Raw genomic sequence first — 16,837 nt, 5'->3', positions numbered from 1 at the left:
ACATTCTCTTCAAACCTGTTTCAAGTTATATTTACTTTCCTTTCTGTTGTTTCAAACACAGAAATTTGTCAGGGGAGATTAGGAAGGGGAACTGATTTGATCAGTCACATATTACTGATATATACTGATACTTACATAAATACAGAAACATTCTGGGGGGATAAAAACAGAGCTATAAACTAGCTCAGACTCCTGCACACCACATTAACACTGCTGGCAATTATGGAGAGACAAGTTTTGCATTCCTGTCCTTTTTTTTAAATTAGTTCAATATCATATATTTTCATCATGGCACATACACAGCTGGAAAGAGCCAAGAGAAAGAAACAGTGCTCAAGTTACCCAACATTAAGTATACATTTTTTTTGTCCTCAGCAATGGTGGACTCTTTAAAAGTGTTAAGCTGTGTAAATACTTCTTCCAGATCTCCATGGCGTCATAGTTGGATTTTGATTTTTATTGTGTGCCTTTAATCCAACTGCCTGCCTCTGCTCCTGGCGGTTTTCTTTTAGACACGCCTCCATGAGCTCACTGCCCACAGGACTGCAAGTCCGGCTGTGTGCGTCTGCGAAAGCATTCCCAAATGAAGAAAGAACTGAAACTAAGGAAAAAGCACATGGAAAAGATGTATTTGGGTTTATTTTAGTAGATCTGAGGGGAATAAGACTCAGCTGAGCGGCTGTTCCATGGCTTCTTGCATAATCCCAAACTCTTAGGCATTTTTTGCATTTAGAGACTCTATACGCGTCTTCTCACAAATAGAAACAATTTACTCCGAACAGTTGGATAATTGTTGTAAATAAAGTGAATGATTCCATGTTATTCGTCTTTCTAACCATTCATCCACATTCTAGCTGCATATTTCCTGCAATGCCAGCCAGGAAAGCAGAGCAAAGCAGCCCAGATTTGCTTATTTCCAGGAAACTCCTCCAGATTTTCCACAAGTATCCAGAGGTGCCCAAAGTATCTTCATGGTGCCCAGTCATCTTCGAGACATCAGGGGCATCTTTACCAGCTGTAACAACCACCTCAACTGCCACTCAACTCCTCTTCTGATGACGATGACATGAGGTCAGTCACTCAGCAAAGAAACCTGGTGGTTTGTATCCACTTCCTCATTCTCTTGAAAACTAACACATTATTCTTGACAGACAACTCAGTGCTTTTTCCTCTGCTCTGAGTTGAATACACATGCTTGTGTTTTCAACTCCTCTCGCTGATTAGATTAGATTTACTCAGGATGAATACAGATGGAGCTGTGCTGAGGACGGGTCCAAACTTTATGTAGTAATAAATGCACTTCCCTGTTTACTAGGTACAGCACTGAAATAATCAAACACTCCCACAATAGGCCTTGTTCACAGCAGGAAAGTCAGGGAGATCTATACACACCTGCAGAACCCTGAGAGGAGGCCTTAATTTAATCAGTCAAACACCTGTGGAGGTGAACCATATGTGCACAGGGCCTGTGGTTGTAAAGTGAACACGAAGTCTTAGTCAAAGTAGTTGACCATCAATCTGGCCACCTGTGATTGAGCTCAGTATGAAAAAAAACATCTTGCGTCACAGTGAGTACATTTATCATATTTCTGAAGTTTGGCCTCTGACACTGACTGGCACACAAAAGAGAAAAAGATACTTTTTATTGCTGCTGTTGCACATTATATATTAGTATGAACAAATTTGATCGGAGGACTGAAAAACTGCAGTCTACTATTCTGGCCACCAAATCAGTGTCAGGGTGATTTTCCAGACGTCACTTTTGTCAGCGCTACAAAACGCAAATAGCTCATAGCAGTCAACGTTAAACACTGCCAAAGATTTAACTCCTGTGTTTTAAGAGTTTCTTGCTGACAGCTTTACAGATTAACGTCTCTGGTTTCTAGCTTTAAAATTATTTTCCATGTTGTTTATTGTTGACAAAATGTTCAAGATGACAGGAATGTTTTATTCCATTAAATCATCTCACTAATTGTATTTAGAAGACTAGTCTCTCTACAGGCATCTCCTCTGAGAGGTGTATGGCACTGATGCACATAACAAAGGAAGTTTGGCATTATTTGTTCTCTTCAATACCACTCTCATGTCTGTACAATGTATGTGAAGCTTGAACCGGAAGGTTATTAGTCTAGCTTAGTATGGGGAAACAGTTAGCAAGAAATCTGCCTATAATAACCTTTTCTAAATGATAAATTTGCCAGCATCCACAAGAAGCAGACACATATTTATATATATTTTTCTACACATATATTTTTGTGATTTAATGAATATTAATTCACAAAATATACATTTTTTAAGACAGCGCTTGCCAAACAGACTTGCATGTATAAAACACATGACGCAGTTGCTGAGTCACTGGATTTTCTGCGGTTTAAACTTGCGATTATTGTTTTTCACTGTGCAAAGCAGTGAAAGATTAGTTCAGATCAATAAAACTAATTCATACCAGGCAAAGGCTAAAATGCAAGTTTATACAACTCCATAGCACATTGTGATACTCAACCAGTTTGACTGATTTGGTGTTGGGAGGAAATGTTGTTAACATTGACTAAATTGCTTAGCTACAAAAGCATTTAATAGCCAAAGCTGTGCTCGCTACACTAAATATTCAATTTATAGACTTAAAAAAAGTCATAGTTCGTGGCACATCATGCGTGAGCCACTTGTTTAGGAAAACAGACATAATTGTTGAAGGTTTTCACTGTGCGTGTGTTGAATCACCAGCTACAGCCTCAAAAGGCAACATTCACTTTACAGTCACTTTAATTCTTGCTCTGTTTGGACGTATTTAAACAGAGGCACAGTGAAAAGGTCTTTTCAGGTTTCCATCCTGAGCTTAGATCCTGCTCCTCAGTTTCCTCATCCTCCATAATCATCAGTGGTTCTCGTGATTGGGACGTGGAGGGGGGCGCGACGGGGGAGGGGCTCTGCAGGGAGGTGGACCCTGAGGCGGGGGCGGCAAAGAGCCGGTCGGAGATGGGGGCGCAGAGACGGGGCTGGGGTTGGCTGGCGGCAGGGCTCTGTTTGGAGGCGGCGTGTACATGGGAGGGGTGGTGGAGGACGGGGGAGGAGAGGATGGTAGAGGGGGCAGTGTTGAGGTTGGCGAGGGGGGCAAATTGAAGAACTGGCTACCCTCTGATGGACGCCGCTGGTAGGTGTGGGGCAAAGTGTAGACGGGCGTGGATGGATGGTTGTAAATGGGGTAGCGAGGAGCAGGGTAGGATTTGCTTCGGGTGAAGTTGATGCACCTGCCCTGTAGTAAAGAATACGAAATTGCTTCAGCATAAAAAGGAATCACTGGTCACTGTAGAGGCCTGTTTTGTTTATGAACTTGTACAACACAATATGAAGAAAACCCAACTTATAAAGACAAGACACTGCAGTGTGTTCAATGAAAATTTCCTGAATCTACTTCTGCTGGCACAGCGCTTGGCAGGTTCAGAGTGGTAAAGCTTTCAACAGACAGAAAGAGGAAATTCCTCTGTTAGTGTCTTGGAAGAAAACAGCGTTCCTACCAGCCCAGCCGTGCTGACGCTGAGAGCTGGAGGAGGCAGCCAGCTTCTACTCTTGATGATTTCTCCAGACAAGAGCGTTCCTCCAGACAATACTGCAGTTGTTTTTACCTTTGTGTGCTCACTATGCCACTTGAGGGCTTCCTTGAAGTCTGTATTCTTGTGATCTGAAGCAGATTTGACTTTTTAAGAATGTGTAGTTCACAGAATAACTGCAGTTAATGTCAAGCAGATAAGATTCCACTGTGTCTACTGTTGCTCTTTGATGCTTTGAGCTGGAGGCCTTCGATCTGAACTCCCCTTACCCCTCATTTCCAGAGGTCATGAATTTAAACTGGCACATTCCTAAACACCTGCCTGCCAAAAGTTGATTTAGTTGGTTTGCAATCTTTCCAACTGCTTTGTTTTGGATGCATGTGTGCTTATCTCACAGCTGTAAAGAGCTGATGCTGTTTTTCATTACACCAGAGAGGAAATCACAGCGTCACGCTTTGACTTTTTCATTATTCTGTTATCTCTGGTGTATACATCTCACCTTGTCTCCAGGATGAGGTCTCATCACAGACACTCTGTCATAGCCTTTCCTCAGGAATACACACAGAGCATCCAGCTTTCCCTGTAGAAAGATAATCATAAATGACTGATGAGCATGTATTGGCCATCAGTGCAGCAAGAACAATCATTCGAAAGACAAGCAACAAGCTACAGTAATGAAATCAGTCGGCCTGTTTATTTGTGTCTCTGCCAGATTGTATCTGCTCCACTTTTTGCTCCAGATGTCTCTCTTTGATTCTCACATAGGAAGCTTTATATGGTAAGGAGATAGATAAATAAAGAATGTATTTTGTTAGGAATAACACCCACTCAACAGATTCCATATTCAGGGGTTAGCTCAGTTCGTGTCTGGTTCCTATTACTATCCATTCAGCTGACTAATATGCAAGGAAACAAGTTTTATTAACTATTTCCTGGTACCACATCATTCCCAGAAACTCTAAAAATTTGTAGGTTATGGTGGATAGACACTATCGTAAGGAAGAGGTCTTAATGTCAGAACTAGTTTTAAAACATCTGGCCTCATAGTGTATATTACATATGTTCACATTATGTGATCCATGTCATTATGTGATCCATGTCTAGATACATTCAGTGACAGTAATACAGCTTGATGACAACTGAACAAACAGAGGAAGACCATGAGATATGGTTGAAAAAGCTGGTAAGCTAGTAAGATATTACATTTATAAAGTCAAATCCATGCCCATACATTTCCTGTGAATGAATGAAAAGAGTGAATAAGAACCTTGATGGGGGAATACCACTTCTGGGGGCGGACAGATTTATGCATGTTGTAGTAAGGCCTTGGTGGAGGTGCTTCAAACTCCTGTTCAGGCATCACAACTCGAGCATTTTTGGCTTTTTCCAGTTTGGCTCCCTCTTCAGTGGAGCCTTTATCTCCCCAACGGACCTGGAAAAAGAAACAGAAGCTTAGAGTAAAAATGGTTTAAAATGGGAATATGGCTGACAAACCGACCATCACATTTTATTCACATGTTTGGTTACATCTGCTACAAAGGCTGAGAGCAGAAGAGATTTTACCATCATTTTTAGTCAGGCTAGCAGTGTTGCTCCAGTGATGGGAATGTTGATTTGTCGGTGGTCTGGTCCAATCGCTCTGCTCCAGACTGAAATATCTCAAAATCTGCTGGATGCATTGCCAGTCATTGTTCACAGACCACAAATGCTACTGACTTTGGTGATCCACTGACTTTTACTCTTGTGCTACCACAAGCTTGACATTGTTGCTTTTTAGTGAAATGTCTCAACAACCATTGGATTGACTGGTACAGATACCCACAGTGTTCAGGATCGTTTGTTGTAACTTTTGGTGATTTTACTTTTTTTTTTAATTAAGATGGAGAGCAAGGTAAATATTTATCTGAATGTTAGTGTTGTCATGGTGAACAGTGGAGCATGTTAGCACGCTGATTTTTAGAAAGTGCATTAAGTACAGCCTCTGATCAGCTATTCCCTGTAGACTCTGATTCTTGTAATGTTGCTAAATTGTTATTTTAAGAGAACAAGAAAATTTTATCACACCACTGGGCATTGATGTTGCAATCTGTTTTGAGCTAATAATGTCAGATTCAGGAGAACTCATTTTTACCAGTGCCTCTGCGTCTATTTCACTGTAAAACATGAGTCTTTACTTGTATAACTAGATGTTTATAGCATATGTACATGGAATTTAATTTAACTGAAAACCGCAAGAAAACAGAGGTTGGCCCCCTCACCACTCACAAAGTTTAACTGTGTCATTATATGCAAAGCTTCAGATTTGAGATTTGTCCTAAACCCTACATTTACTTTTGAAGCTGTTTTATGGCATAAAACCTCAAAATTCAACAAGAGAGCCACTGCCACAGGTAAACTGCATCCTCATGGGCAAAGAATGTCACTTAACAACTAAAAGCTTTTCTTTCTAATTTTTTTCTTTTCTCCGCAGATTATGACCTTGACCGTCAGAGCGCCGCTAAAAAGCTAAAGCAAAATGTCAAGAACGATTCAGCACAGCAAGAGTGAAACCAGCACTGTCAAAGCAACCTTGGAAGTTCATTACTCAAATTTACTCCCTTACAGCTGCCAGAGACAAGCCATGAAGGCTTTAACTTGGCAGGGAAAGCAGTTAAATGAAGCTGTGCATATTTTCCACAGCTCTGTTTGGAATCTGTGCCACTTCAAGGCAAATTCACAGCACAGACTCCTCAGACTTGCACAACCAGTAAGTGAAGCACTTCACACTGAGAGTGATCTGTCTCCCTGACCTTCCTTTGACAACAGACACATCTGGTCCCTCTTGACCTGAAGACGTGTCAGTCTCCTTTGTGTTGTTCACTTCTCTCAGGTATCATGTTGCACAGGGCCCAGATGATCTGTCTCTTCTTATCCTAAAAATAAATCTCTTGAATCTGAACTTTTGTACCTTTTCCTTGATGATTCTTTCCTTTTACCATTTCTTGCTGAACCCCAGCCTTTTCCCCAAAAAATTCACAACCAAACCTTTATTTCGCCTGAGCACACTGCAGAAAATCAGACACATTTGCCTGCAGTGCAACAACCACAAACAAATCATGCAAGCTTGCATGATTCGGTTTCTAACAGAATGTGCATCGTGGCCTCTGGGCCTCAAACTCCGCAGTTTACTGGCCAGATGGCCTCATCCTAACCCTCACTGACTCTCTGAACGAGTTATAACAACAAAGTGACTCAGTCTCTTGCTGCATAAACTTGCACACTCATCTCTTTTAAGGAATGAGTCCCTTCCTGCTTCCCTTTTATTCCTGCTGTATTTGTGTTTGATCTCACTCCCACATCTCGACAATTCCAAAAAAGCTGAGTCATAGATTCAAGCTTGCCACGTGTCTCGACTATATACCTGAAGCCAGTTGATAGATACAAATACAGAGTAGATTCTTATTTTAATAATTTAATATTGAATTCAGTTACAGTATCAAAGCGTTTTGACATGATGGTTTATTGTTACGTCAATGTCTGGTCTAGATAATTTGTTAAATACAAACAGTCTTAGATCCTTAGACACTTACACAGACTTAAATTTCATGCAGTCATCTGTGGTGTGTAATTATACTGCACAGTATGAATATTTATCATATCATATAAACATATCATAACTGCTAATGATTACATATTAATCCAATTGCACTTTGCTATCTGGATTACCTCCATTCTCTTGATGCCGCCAACTCCACGTCCCCCATAGTACGAGGCGTCCACAGTCGGCCACCTCTTCTTGGGAAAACCATCCTCATCATCCTAAACAGTAAAAAGAAATAGTTGAGACTCTTGTTGAGGAGCAGATATGTTTGTCTTGATCAACACTCACTGTTACAGTTTCTAACAAATTGTATCTCAGCATCATTAAAGCAGTGGTGTCTGTCCCATAAGGGCATGATTTTACTATGTTGGCTACTGTCAGTCATTATGCTCATTATGTATATTGTTTTTATGTGTGCATGTGTTGCTGTGACAAACAAGGTAATCATTATTGTAAAGAAATTAATATGGCTGCCAAGAATTCTATACACTTTTGTCATTCCAAGGTGAGGAAAAAATAAAACCACTCACAGATTCGTCCTCTATTACTGGAGGAGGTGGCTCGTGAATGACCTGTAAGGGAGAGAAAGAAAGAAAGAAAGAAAGAAAGAAAGAAAGAAAGAAAGAAAGAAAGTACTGTAAACCTCAAATGATAGCTGGGGTGTCATAACGAGCATAATTGCCATTGTATGTTCTTCACTGCCTGTCATACCACAGTGCAGCAGAGAGGCCAAAACCACCACAGCAGGAGGATGGTGAGCAGGAGCAGTAGGATGAGTAGAGCTATGGCCACAAAGGTCCCATCAGACTAGAAGGGGAAAAAGATGAGGAACATAACCTGTGTGAGTAGAAATCACTTATTTCTATGACTGAGATATGCATTTGTTATCACATGAAACAAAGGACCTTACCATACCTGTACATAACCTTACTGAACCTTGTGTTACTTTGTTAAAATATTATGTTTAACTTTTGTGCATGTTGCAATTATTTCTAAAGAAATTTCTTATTTATTGATATTTTATATTGATACAACTTTCATTTTCAACCAGAACTACATAGAAAAGGTAACTGGATAACTAGTCATCATACAGATTGCCTCTTCCGTGTCCTTTCAACCATGCTTAACAACATGTATATACCACCGAAATTTTATAACATTTGTCAGTGTCAAGGCCATGAATGAAATCTAAAAAAGTGAGAAGGAGGGACAAGCTGCATCACAAGTTTTTCTGTGATGCTATGATTCTATACAGCCAACAATACAATACAATAATATATACAATACATTTTCCTTTAGCTGTGGAAAAAAATCTAGATCCTTTAGCCAAGTCACAAAATCTAGACTGAGGTTGATAATCATGTGTGACTTTGCCATGCATTGTACTTACACAGGTGACTGCAGTTATGGTGACAGAGCTGGATATGAAGCTCAGGCCATTATTCATGCTGACATGGAGAGTGGCAGACCTGTGGAAATGGTAAGAGAGTAAATGAGAGTGATTTTCTGACAGTGAGTGTGCCTCTAACTTAGACTGAGATTGTAGTTATAAATGAAAAATGAAAAAACACTTGTTTTGTCTCCATTCCATGTTAAGATCTTACACAATAAAAATGCAAGGATCTTCAGTTATGAGCAAAAACCTTGCCATGCAGAATAGGATCTTGAAACCCATGATGCTGACATGAAGTTACTATTTTAGTGAGAGGTTCCTGTTTCAGTCTCTTTGATGTAATATGACTCAGACAACCTTGTCTGTGAATAGTAATGGGAATAACTTACGTTCCCTCTTTTTCCAGAACAGGAGCTGGGCACAAGAGGTAGGTATCCCTCACCACCAAGGGTCTTTTCACTGTGGAAGAATTTATATTTGACACTATAAATACAAAGGTACCTTACAAGATAAGACAGTAGTGAAAGAGAAAGAAAGGTGATGCAAAGGAAAAGTTTACTTCACATTTTCTACCAGCCCTGAAACTTAATAAGATTCAAGCCTCAAAATATTCTTTTTGTTATTAAATTCCTGGACTTCCTCTCCTCATGGAAAATGAAGCAAATGAGGGAGCGTTGTGGTTTATTTACCCTGGCTGAGTGAGTGTCTAGTATGTGCAAAGACAGTGCTCGTCCCTGATGAGATCCACATTCCCCTTTAGACATCCGAGAAGCGTTGAGCGTTATACCAGCTGATTCAAAGGAGAGGAAGATGGTGCTGATGGTTTTCGGGGAGGACGGGGATTTAAATCATTGTGAGCCACAAAGAGCTGCTCTCCCCCACCCCAGCCTCGTCTGTACGGCCAAAATAAACTTGGCGTGGTGGCGTAAATGGCTGCTGTGCGGAGTCCCAAATACTGCTGCTTTGCTATTCTGTCTATTAATAGTTGGATGAATTTTATGCAATGTTTGGATTCACACACCTACACAAGTGTTACTGTCTGTCAATCATGTCTCAATATAATGTGGAGGGCAGAGGGAGGATGATACATAGTCCTTCTATTTACTCACACATTAACATTCTTGTATTAGAATAAATACTTAATACATCTACTGTACCAATTTCCTACCTTAAGAATTACATAATATAGTCTATACTGTAAGATGACTTCCACACGTTCCTCCTCCCTCTAATGTCTTTTATTCCCCACTAAAACAGAAACATGTTCTCCTTCACTGAATCATATATCTTTTGGACAGCAGCAGGCTGTTTCGCCCTGTTTCTAGTCTTTGTGCTAAGCTAAGCGACTGCTGGCTCCAACTGCATATTTATCATACAGGCATGCTAGTGGTGTCAAGCAAAAAAGTAAATAAGCCTAGTTCGCAAAATGTTAAACTGTTCCTCTAAGTATATTTACACACTTTGGCTCTACAATTCACTTTAATACATTTTCACAGTTTGATGTACTTTAACACTATACTGTAATCTGACCTTTCCTTCAGGTCCACACAAGTTTACCAATGACTTGGTTTAGACTAATTATATTGTGTGTCGCAATTAAGAAATTCTGAGCTACTGCACTGCTGAGTTTTTTTTTTTGTTTGTTTTGTTTGTTTGTTTTTTGTTTTTGGGTGGGGTGGGGGATTAAACATAGTATAGGCTTATAAAGTTGATTCATTTGCCTATTTATACACTCAATAGAAACACAGCAACATTGGCATTGATCTGAAGTCATGTGTCTGACAAATAGATGAATGTTCACTCTTCATTTAGCTGTTTTTAGTTTTTACCAACTCCTGAGGGAAATATCTGGCTCTAAATGCTGCACATTATTCACCAGATAATCGCTAACTTTTTCTGTCGTCTGTTTGGTAGTGAGCTGGTAGCAGAGCAAGCTGTCAAACCAAAACAATGAGCTAAAATATGCTAAGCACTTTATATACTGCAAATTAAATTTTGTGAATGAAAACCTTGGAGCAGATACTTACTCAAAGTAACTGTGTCGTTGATGCGGAAACTGCAGAGAACTTTCTGTACATCTCTGGCGTGAAGGAAACCATTTCCTTTGACTACAACCTGGAAGGATTCTGAAATGAGATTAAAAAGACCATTCTACCATCTATATTTTGTCCTTATGCAATAATGTGCAGTATCTTTTTAAAGAAGTCTAGGTAGAGCCATTAATGTAATGTGACTGGACCAATGTGCCTCTACGCAACACTGAGTTACAATATTAAGTCTATTAAGTGTTTTTGTGGTTTGTTCTTTACCTCCTTCACAGATGCTGGACGGCTCTACAGCCAGGATCTCAATGCATGATCTTTTCAGGATCTGAAAGGTAAAATGATCATTTAAAAGGCTGAACTAAAGGTTGATTAAACTGTGTGAGAGTTATTTAACCAAGAATATGCATCTTTCTGTGATATTAAAGTGTCATGCTCGTGTCTTTCGTACCGAGTCAATGACCCCTTGTAGTGCCTGAAACCCATCATTCACAGGGAAGACATGGTCCTTACTGTCAGCTATTGTTGAAAGCTGTCAAGAAATGAGACTGGGTGATTAATCATGTCTGATGGCGTTGATTGTTTAATTAATTTATTCACTAGTTTCCTAGCCTAGTGGTTAGCTCATAAGTTTACCTGGGTTTCATTGAAGTCTTTCACTCCCACACAGTACACAGTGGCACCCAACTGGCGTGCTCTGCTGGCCTGAATTAAAACAAGATATTAAACAGACAAATAAGCTACAGTAAAATCACGGATGCTGCACTGCTGCTTATGGGCTGAAACTGAATAGCTTGTTCCTCTTGTGGCCACACCTCCATCACTGATGTCACTGATGATATTATGCCAATGAAATCTGTAGGAAAACACCTGGTGTGACCTCACTCACAGGGAGTAACCTAAGATGTCTAATCTTACATTATTTTCAACTAACACAATGAGGGAAAAAAAATATGCAGTATGATGTGTTAGTACATGATGATGGTGAAGTTAAAATATGTATTATTATTGGCTTTTGGTGGAGGTTTGCGAAAGATAATAATTCTCTATTGAAATGGACTCATTAATTTTGTTATTAGTGTTTAAATCACTTCATTTTAGTGTGAAACCCTGTGAGTTTTCATGTCACCTATCTCACCTCTCTTTGTGCCAAGTCAAACTGATTTTCTCTCAGTTCACCATCTGTCAGGGCAATGATGACACTGGCTGTCCGGTAACCTGAGAGTAAGAGCCAGATTGGAGAAAAAAAAAACATCAAGTGAGATCATTTTTATTGTATTTTTAAAAGTATCAAAGTGAACAAAATATTTTGGACATAATTGTCATGTGATTGAAAGAGCAGCTGTGTTTTTGTTGTTGTTTCTCTCTTTGTTTAATGATTTTACCATATACTTGAATAGGGCTCTGAAGAATGGATAAAAGGGATTTCTATGATTAAGTGCTAAAAAGGAAAATGCTCTACTCACCATCTCCAGTGCCATAGTATATTTGCTCACTGGCCTGAGAGAGAAGTTTTGAGGCGTCAGAGGCTATAAATCTAAATGGGCCTCATTTAATGAGTAAGGTGCCATACTGTTGGGAAAACAGGATCAGTTTCCCATTGACTTAACAGATGACTTACTCTTTGAAAACCTCTGTGCATGAAGGTGTCTCCGCCTGGCTGCACCATGCGTAGCTCCTCCAGTCCGGCCCGAATCTGTTCTCTGATCATGGATGTATTCCAGGGAATAAAAATCAAAATTCATTTAAACACGATGACACAGGACAGAAGACTAAAAAAATGCAAAAAAAAAAAAAGAAAAAAAAAAAAAAGAAAGAAAAAGAGGACATTTGTGTGAGGTGTATGTACCACCTGTCTTCTGTTAGTGCCATGAGAGTCCTTCCCTCTGTTGAAAATACAATAAAAGACATCCGCAGCTGAGGACTGGAAAAAAAAAAAAGAGACGTTTTACGTTCTATTGTTTTCTTCTTTTCTCTTTATTCTTTGAATCCCAGCTGTTTCTGTGTGGACCCACCTGATAAACTTATGTGCCAGGTGATCAACAAAGTAATATATCTCATTCCAGTAATGTTGTACACTGCCAGACCTGAGAGGAAGGGATAACAATTAGCTATATTGTATGATCAGGACTCTTATGAAGATAGCTGGAAACATATAATAAATCAAAACATGTACATGAGTTGTTACTATGGAAAATGAAGGGAACCCATTTCTATCAACGTGATTAAAAAATGAAGACTTAGTGTCTCAAAATAATGAGAAATGTTCTGGAAATTTGCATAGGCCTATATTTTCTCATGTGTACGGAAAACTGATTATCAAAATTTTTGCCCGTATTTTTATGTTGAGAACTAATTGTCTCACCTCTAGTGCGATACAACCCAAATTAAAATACTTGAGTCTGTACATTCAGCCTGCTGGTTTTAAGTTGCTGGTGTACAGTTCTTTAGACTCCAGAATCTAATGATTTGTTATGATGCATCTGCTTTTTGCATATTTGTGCCATGAGTTCTTAGCATCTTTGCTATAGGCTACTATAGCAAATATGCGGGTATTGTGTGAGCCCATCTATGTATTCAGCACAGTGAAACTTCACAAAGACTTTAAGGCTTTGGTTTTAGCCTTTGTATTTACCTTCTGAATGCTGATGCTTAACATTTCCACTGTTTGTCATGTGACCACACAGATGATTTTGTAATGCCAAACAGTAACTGGAGTGCCACGTCATGCCTGAGCTTAGCATTATATCAGGTCCTGATTTTGCAGCAGGTGCAGACTCAACAAAACAATCAGCAGAAGAATGCAGAGTTTAAAGCGGTGGTCGGAAATTAAAGAGAATTGTGTGGCAAATATGCATAACCTATACAGCCGCTTCTCACGCTGCACTGCCTCTCTTCTCTTCCCTCGCTTATGTTTTCATTTATCCTGTGATGTGAGTCCCAGTGCAGAGACAGCCAAGAAAACTTGGGATCTTTGGAACATCTGGCTCTAATGGAGAAAGGGTTCTGCAGACTGAAGCACAGGGAGCTGAAGCTAGGGAGTAGATGTGGGCTGCTCCTGTCTGTGAAGCGTGGCTGCAGTTTGACAACAGGAGTCCCTGCAGTGCATTTTATCATCAAAGTGAATACATAAACACACTGCAAACGAAGATGTCATTGTGTAAACATACTTTGTCAAATCTTAAGTCATTCATATTGACTATGCTGATTGCAAAAAACAGCTAACACAGCTGTAGTGTATTTTTCAGAAATGTATGAATGTATGAATTACAACACTGCAGTTTTCATCCAGGAAAGTATGACTATATGACCTGGCCAACAAAACAACACTGAACTGACACATGACTTGATATGACCTGTCCAGGAGTGTCACATTAGTTCCGTGACAGATTAATAGATAGTGTAATTCAGTCCTCATGTCAGCTCTCACAGTCCCTAGAAATCTGCTTCTGTGTTTGTTAAATAAAACAATACAGCAGAGCAAACAGAAAATTTAATAACAACTATTTGGATAATCACTTAATCATTTCAGTCTTTTTTAAGAAAAATGCCAACCACTCTCTGGCTCCAGTTTCTCTAATGTGATGATTTGCTGCTTTTCTCTGTTTTAAATCATTGGAAACTCAATATCTTTGGGGGGATTTTTAACTGTTGATCAGACATAACAACACATGAAAACATCACCTTGGACTCTGGGAAACTCCAGTGGGTATTTTTTCACTGTTCTCTGACATTTTATGCAATAGCCCAAACCACAGATCACTTCATCTAGAAAATAATCAGCAGATTAATCGAGGATGAAAATAATTATTTGTTGCAGGCCAAAATGACAATTAATTTATTCCTGACAAGTGTAGTTTACTCATCCGTGTCAACAAGTGGAAAATAGTGAAGCTTTAATATATTGTGGTAAAAGAGCATGGCATACTTAACCACAAGAAATCATCAGATATGACTGAATTGAAGCTTTAGAAAGCCTCTCTAACATGCCACTTGAAACAGAAAGTGCCGTGCAGGTGACATTTCAAAACAAGCATACATTATATCCACATCTGTGCCAGCTGGGTTGACTTGACTTGAGCTTTGTTTTGACAGTTATGACTCCAACACTTTCACATATGATTCTCTTTGTTTCTACAGAGTCCCCAAACCCTGACCCATTTTCACTTTACACCACAGGATAAACACTAAGGAGACTAATACTCATCAGCAATTGGTAATAAAACCTGCCAGTTACAGAGCAGTAGCATGTAAGTAGTAGGCTATTAATGCCTGGGGATAACATGAATGATGTTTGCACCTGTGTCTTTGTTGAGAAACAGTCTCAGTCTCTCAGATGAATCATGCACCAAATATCAAAATCCCTCCTGTGATGGAGTAAAAGTGAAAGCACTCACTTGTCCAACACAAAGTAGAGGTCAAATCCTCCATAGCAGGATGACCCGGCCTCCCTCCTGTCATGGATCTGTCCCGCGCTGCCGGCCACCAGGACCGCCACCAGCACACCAAGCTCCAGGCTGAGCAGGACCTGCCTGCACCAACACTGGGACATCAGTCCAAACTTAAGAGAAAGCATTAGTTTAACCTCAGAGAAGGTCAACATAAACAAAATCTCCTCCTGTTGGGAGTTTTCCTTTCACCCTCTCCCTCACGACACTGTGACGCGGCAAGCCATGCTGTGAGAACTGATCTCCAAGGCATGAAGTGCTCCTCTCTGGATCAGTCTCCCCATCTCCTCAGCAGCAGATGTGTGCTGGCAGAGGAGGAGTGAAGCTGCTGGAACAGAGTCCTCTGTTCCCCCTCTCTCCCCCTAGTACTCAATCATTTTAGCACATGGTGCCATGAAATGAAACACATGTCTTACTGTGCGATTTACTTTCTTTCATCTGTGTATTAATGACCCTACAGTTTTCATGTCACATTTATTCTTTTTCACACTGTTTTTTCTTTCTTATTCTCTTGCAGGTCAATTCTACATCTTGCCCATCAGTGCCACTTAGTGGTAAACAAATGCATCACATGGTACACTGCACTGAACATTCAAATATCACTCAGTTTATTTTCATTTACATATCTTAATTTATATTTTATTCCAAGGGAGTGCCAATCACAGAACTTCAAACTTTAAACTGTAAAAACATTCACCAATTCACAAAAGGAGAGAAATGCTGCAGATTGTTAGAGAGACACAGGTGTTCTACCCTCCTTCTTCTTTCATGCACTTTCTGGTTTCCAAGCATGTGTGTATTTGTGTATGTTATTCCTCACCTGTCCACCAGGTGTCCCTTGTCTGCTCTCCTTGCTTTTCACACCAGCATCTCATCTCTAATCATCAACCACCTGCCCTCCCAGCTGCTACTCATCTCCAATTAGCTCCTGTGTGTATATAAAGACAACAGTTTTCGTGGTTCGTTTTGCCAAATTCTGTGTGTTGCGTAGTTCCTGTAGTGGAGCCATTCTTGGTTTCCTGTTTACAGAATAAGCTACAGAGTGAACCTTTGTCCTTGAGTCAACATCGCTGACCCATACTGAACTTTCAGCTGTCAAGGAGTCTCGCAAACCTCAACAGACCTGCAGTGGACTAAATAATTTCTGTTGATTGGAAAAGTCAAACAATAAAAAGAAGTTGGATTTTTCATTTGACACAATTCAAAGTGCCAAAATGTATGTGAGGAAACCAGAGCAGGAGCATGAACGCTGCGGAAATATGCTGACAGAACAAACAGAACAAGGCCTGAGATACAGACCTAAGATTTTCTTTACAGTTTTCAACATTATACCACATGTGCTGCCTTATCGGTTTAAAGCAATATTTTAATTTTGGGAAATATGCTTACTTGCAGATGAAAGCTATAGCGCTTAAAAGCTTCAGAGCAGCTGGAAGTCATATTTCTTTTACCATTTGAACAGAAGCAAACTGTTACCAGTCTTTATGCTAAGCTATCAGACTGGTGGTGGTAGCTTCATGTTTAAATGACAGATGTAAGAGTGGTTTTGATCTTCTTCCTACAACAAAAAATCAAATAAGCCTATTTCTTCAGACAGTTTTGATATTAAGAACTTGAACTAGAGACCTGAGTGCTGCATCAGACTGAAGACTGTTAGAAAACTGGAATAATCTCAAAGCAACAGGTTCTGCTGCTACAGAGAGATCCTTTGACACCAAACAAATTAAACTGAAGTGACAGTAGTTGGACATTTCACCCCCAAAAAAATCATGGCAGCGTTCCTGTCTGTCTGGGTCAGCATAACCAGTAGTTCATAGAGGAGGCAG

At 39.8% G+C, this 16,837-nt stretch overlaps 1 protein-coding gene across 1 annotated transcript; it reads right to left on the bottom strand.

The window, feature by feature from the left end:
• Positions 1-266: 266 nt before the first annotated feature.
• On the bottom strand, positions 267-15,311 carry antxr1b (ANTXR cell adhesion molecule 1b). Its single transcript, XM_018671270.2, has 18 exons — positions 14,961-15,311; positions 12,579-12,650; positions 12,416-12,487; positions 12,185-12,266; positions 12,030-12,063; positions 11,702-11,781; positions 11,200-11,268; positions 11,015-11,095; positions 10,831-10,891; positions 10,549-10,647; positions 8,911-8,980; positions 8,519-8,597; positions 7,840-7,935; positions 7,659-7,700; positions 7,254-7,346; positions 4,816-4,980; positions 4,048-4,128; positions 267-3,253 (listed from the first exon to the last, which is right to left on the bottom strand). Exons 1-18 carry the CDS (start codon positions 15,164-15,166, stop codon positions 2,876-2,878), a joined length of 1,860 nt encoding a protein of 619 aa, XP_018526786.1. The 5' UTR covers positions 15,167-15,311; the 3' UTR covers positions 267-2,875.
• Positions 15,312-16,837: the final 1,526 nt, after the last annotated feature.

The sequence above is a fragment of the Lates calcarifer genome, linkage group LG9 (genome assembly GCF_001640805.2).
Source record: "Lates calcarifer isolate ASB-BC8 linkage group LG9, TLL_Latcal_v3, whole genome shotgun sequence".
NCBI lineage: Eukaryota > Metazoa > Chordata > Actinopteri > Centropomidae > Lates > Lates calcarifer.
The sequence above is the reverse complement of the archived record's forward strand: the minus strand, read 5'-3'. Positions and strand labels throughout refer to the sequence as shown.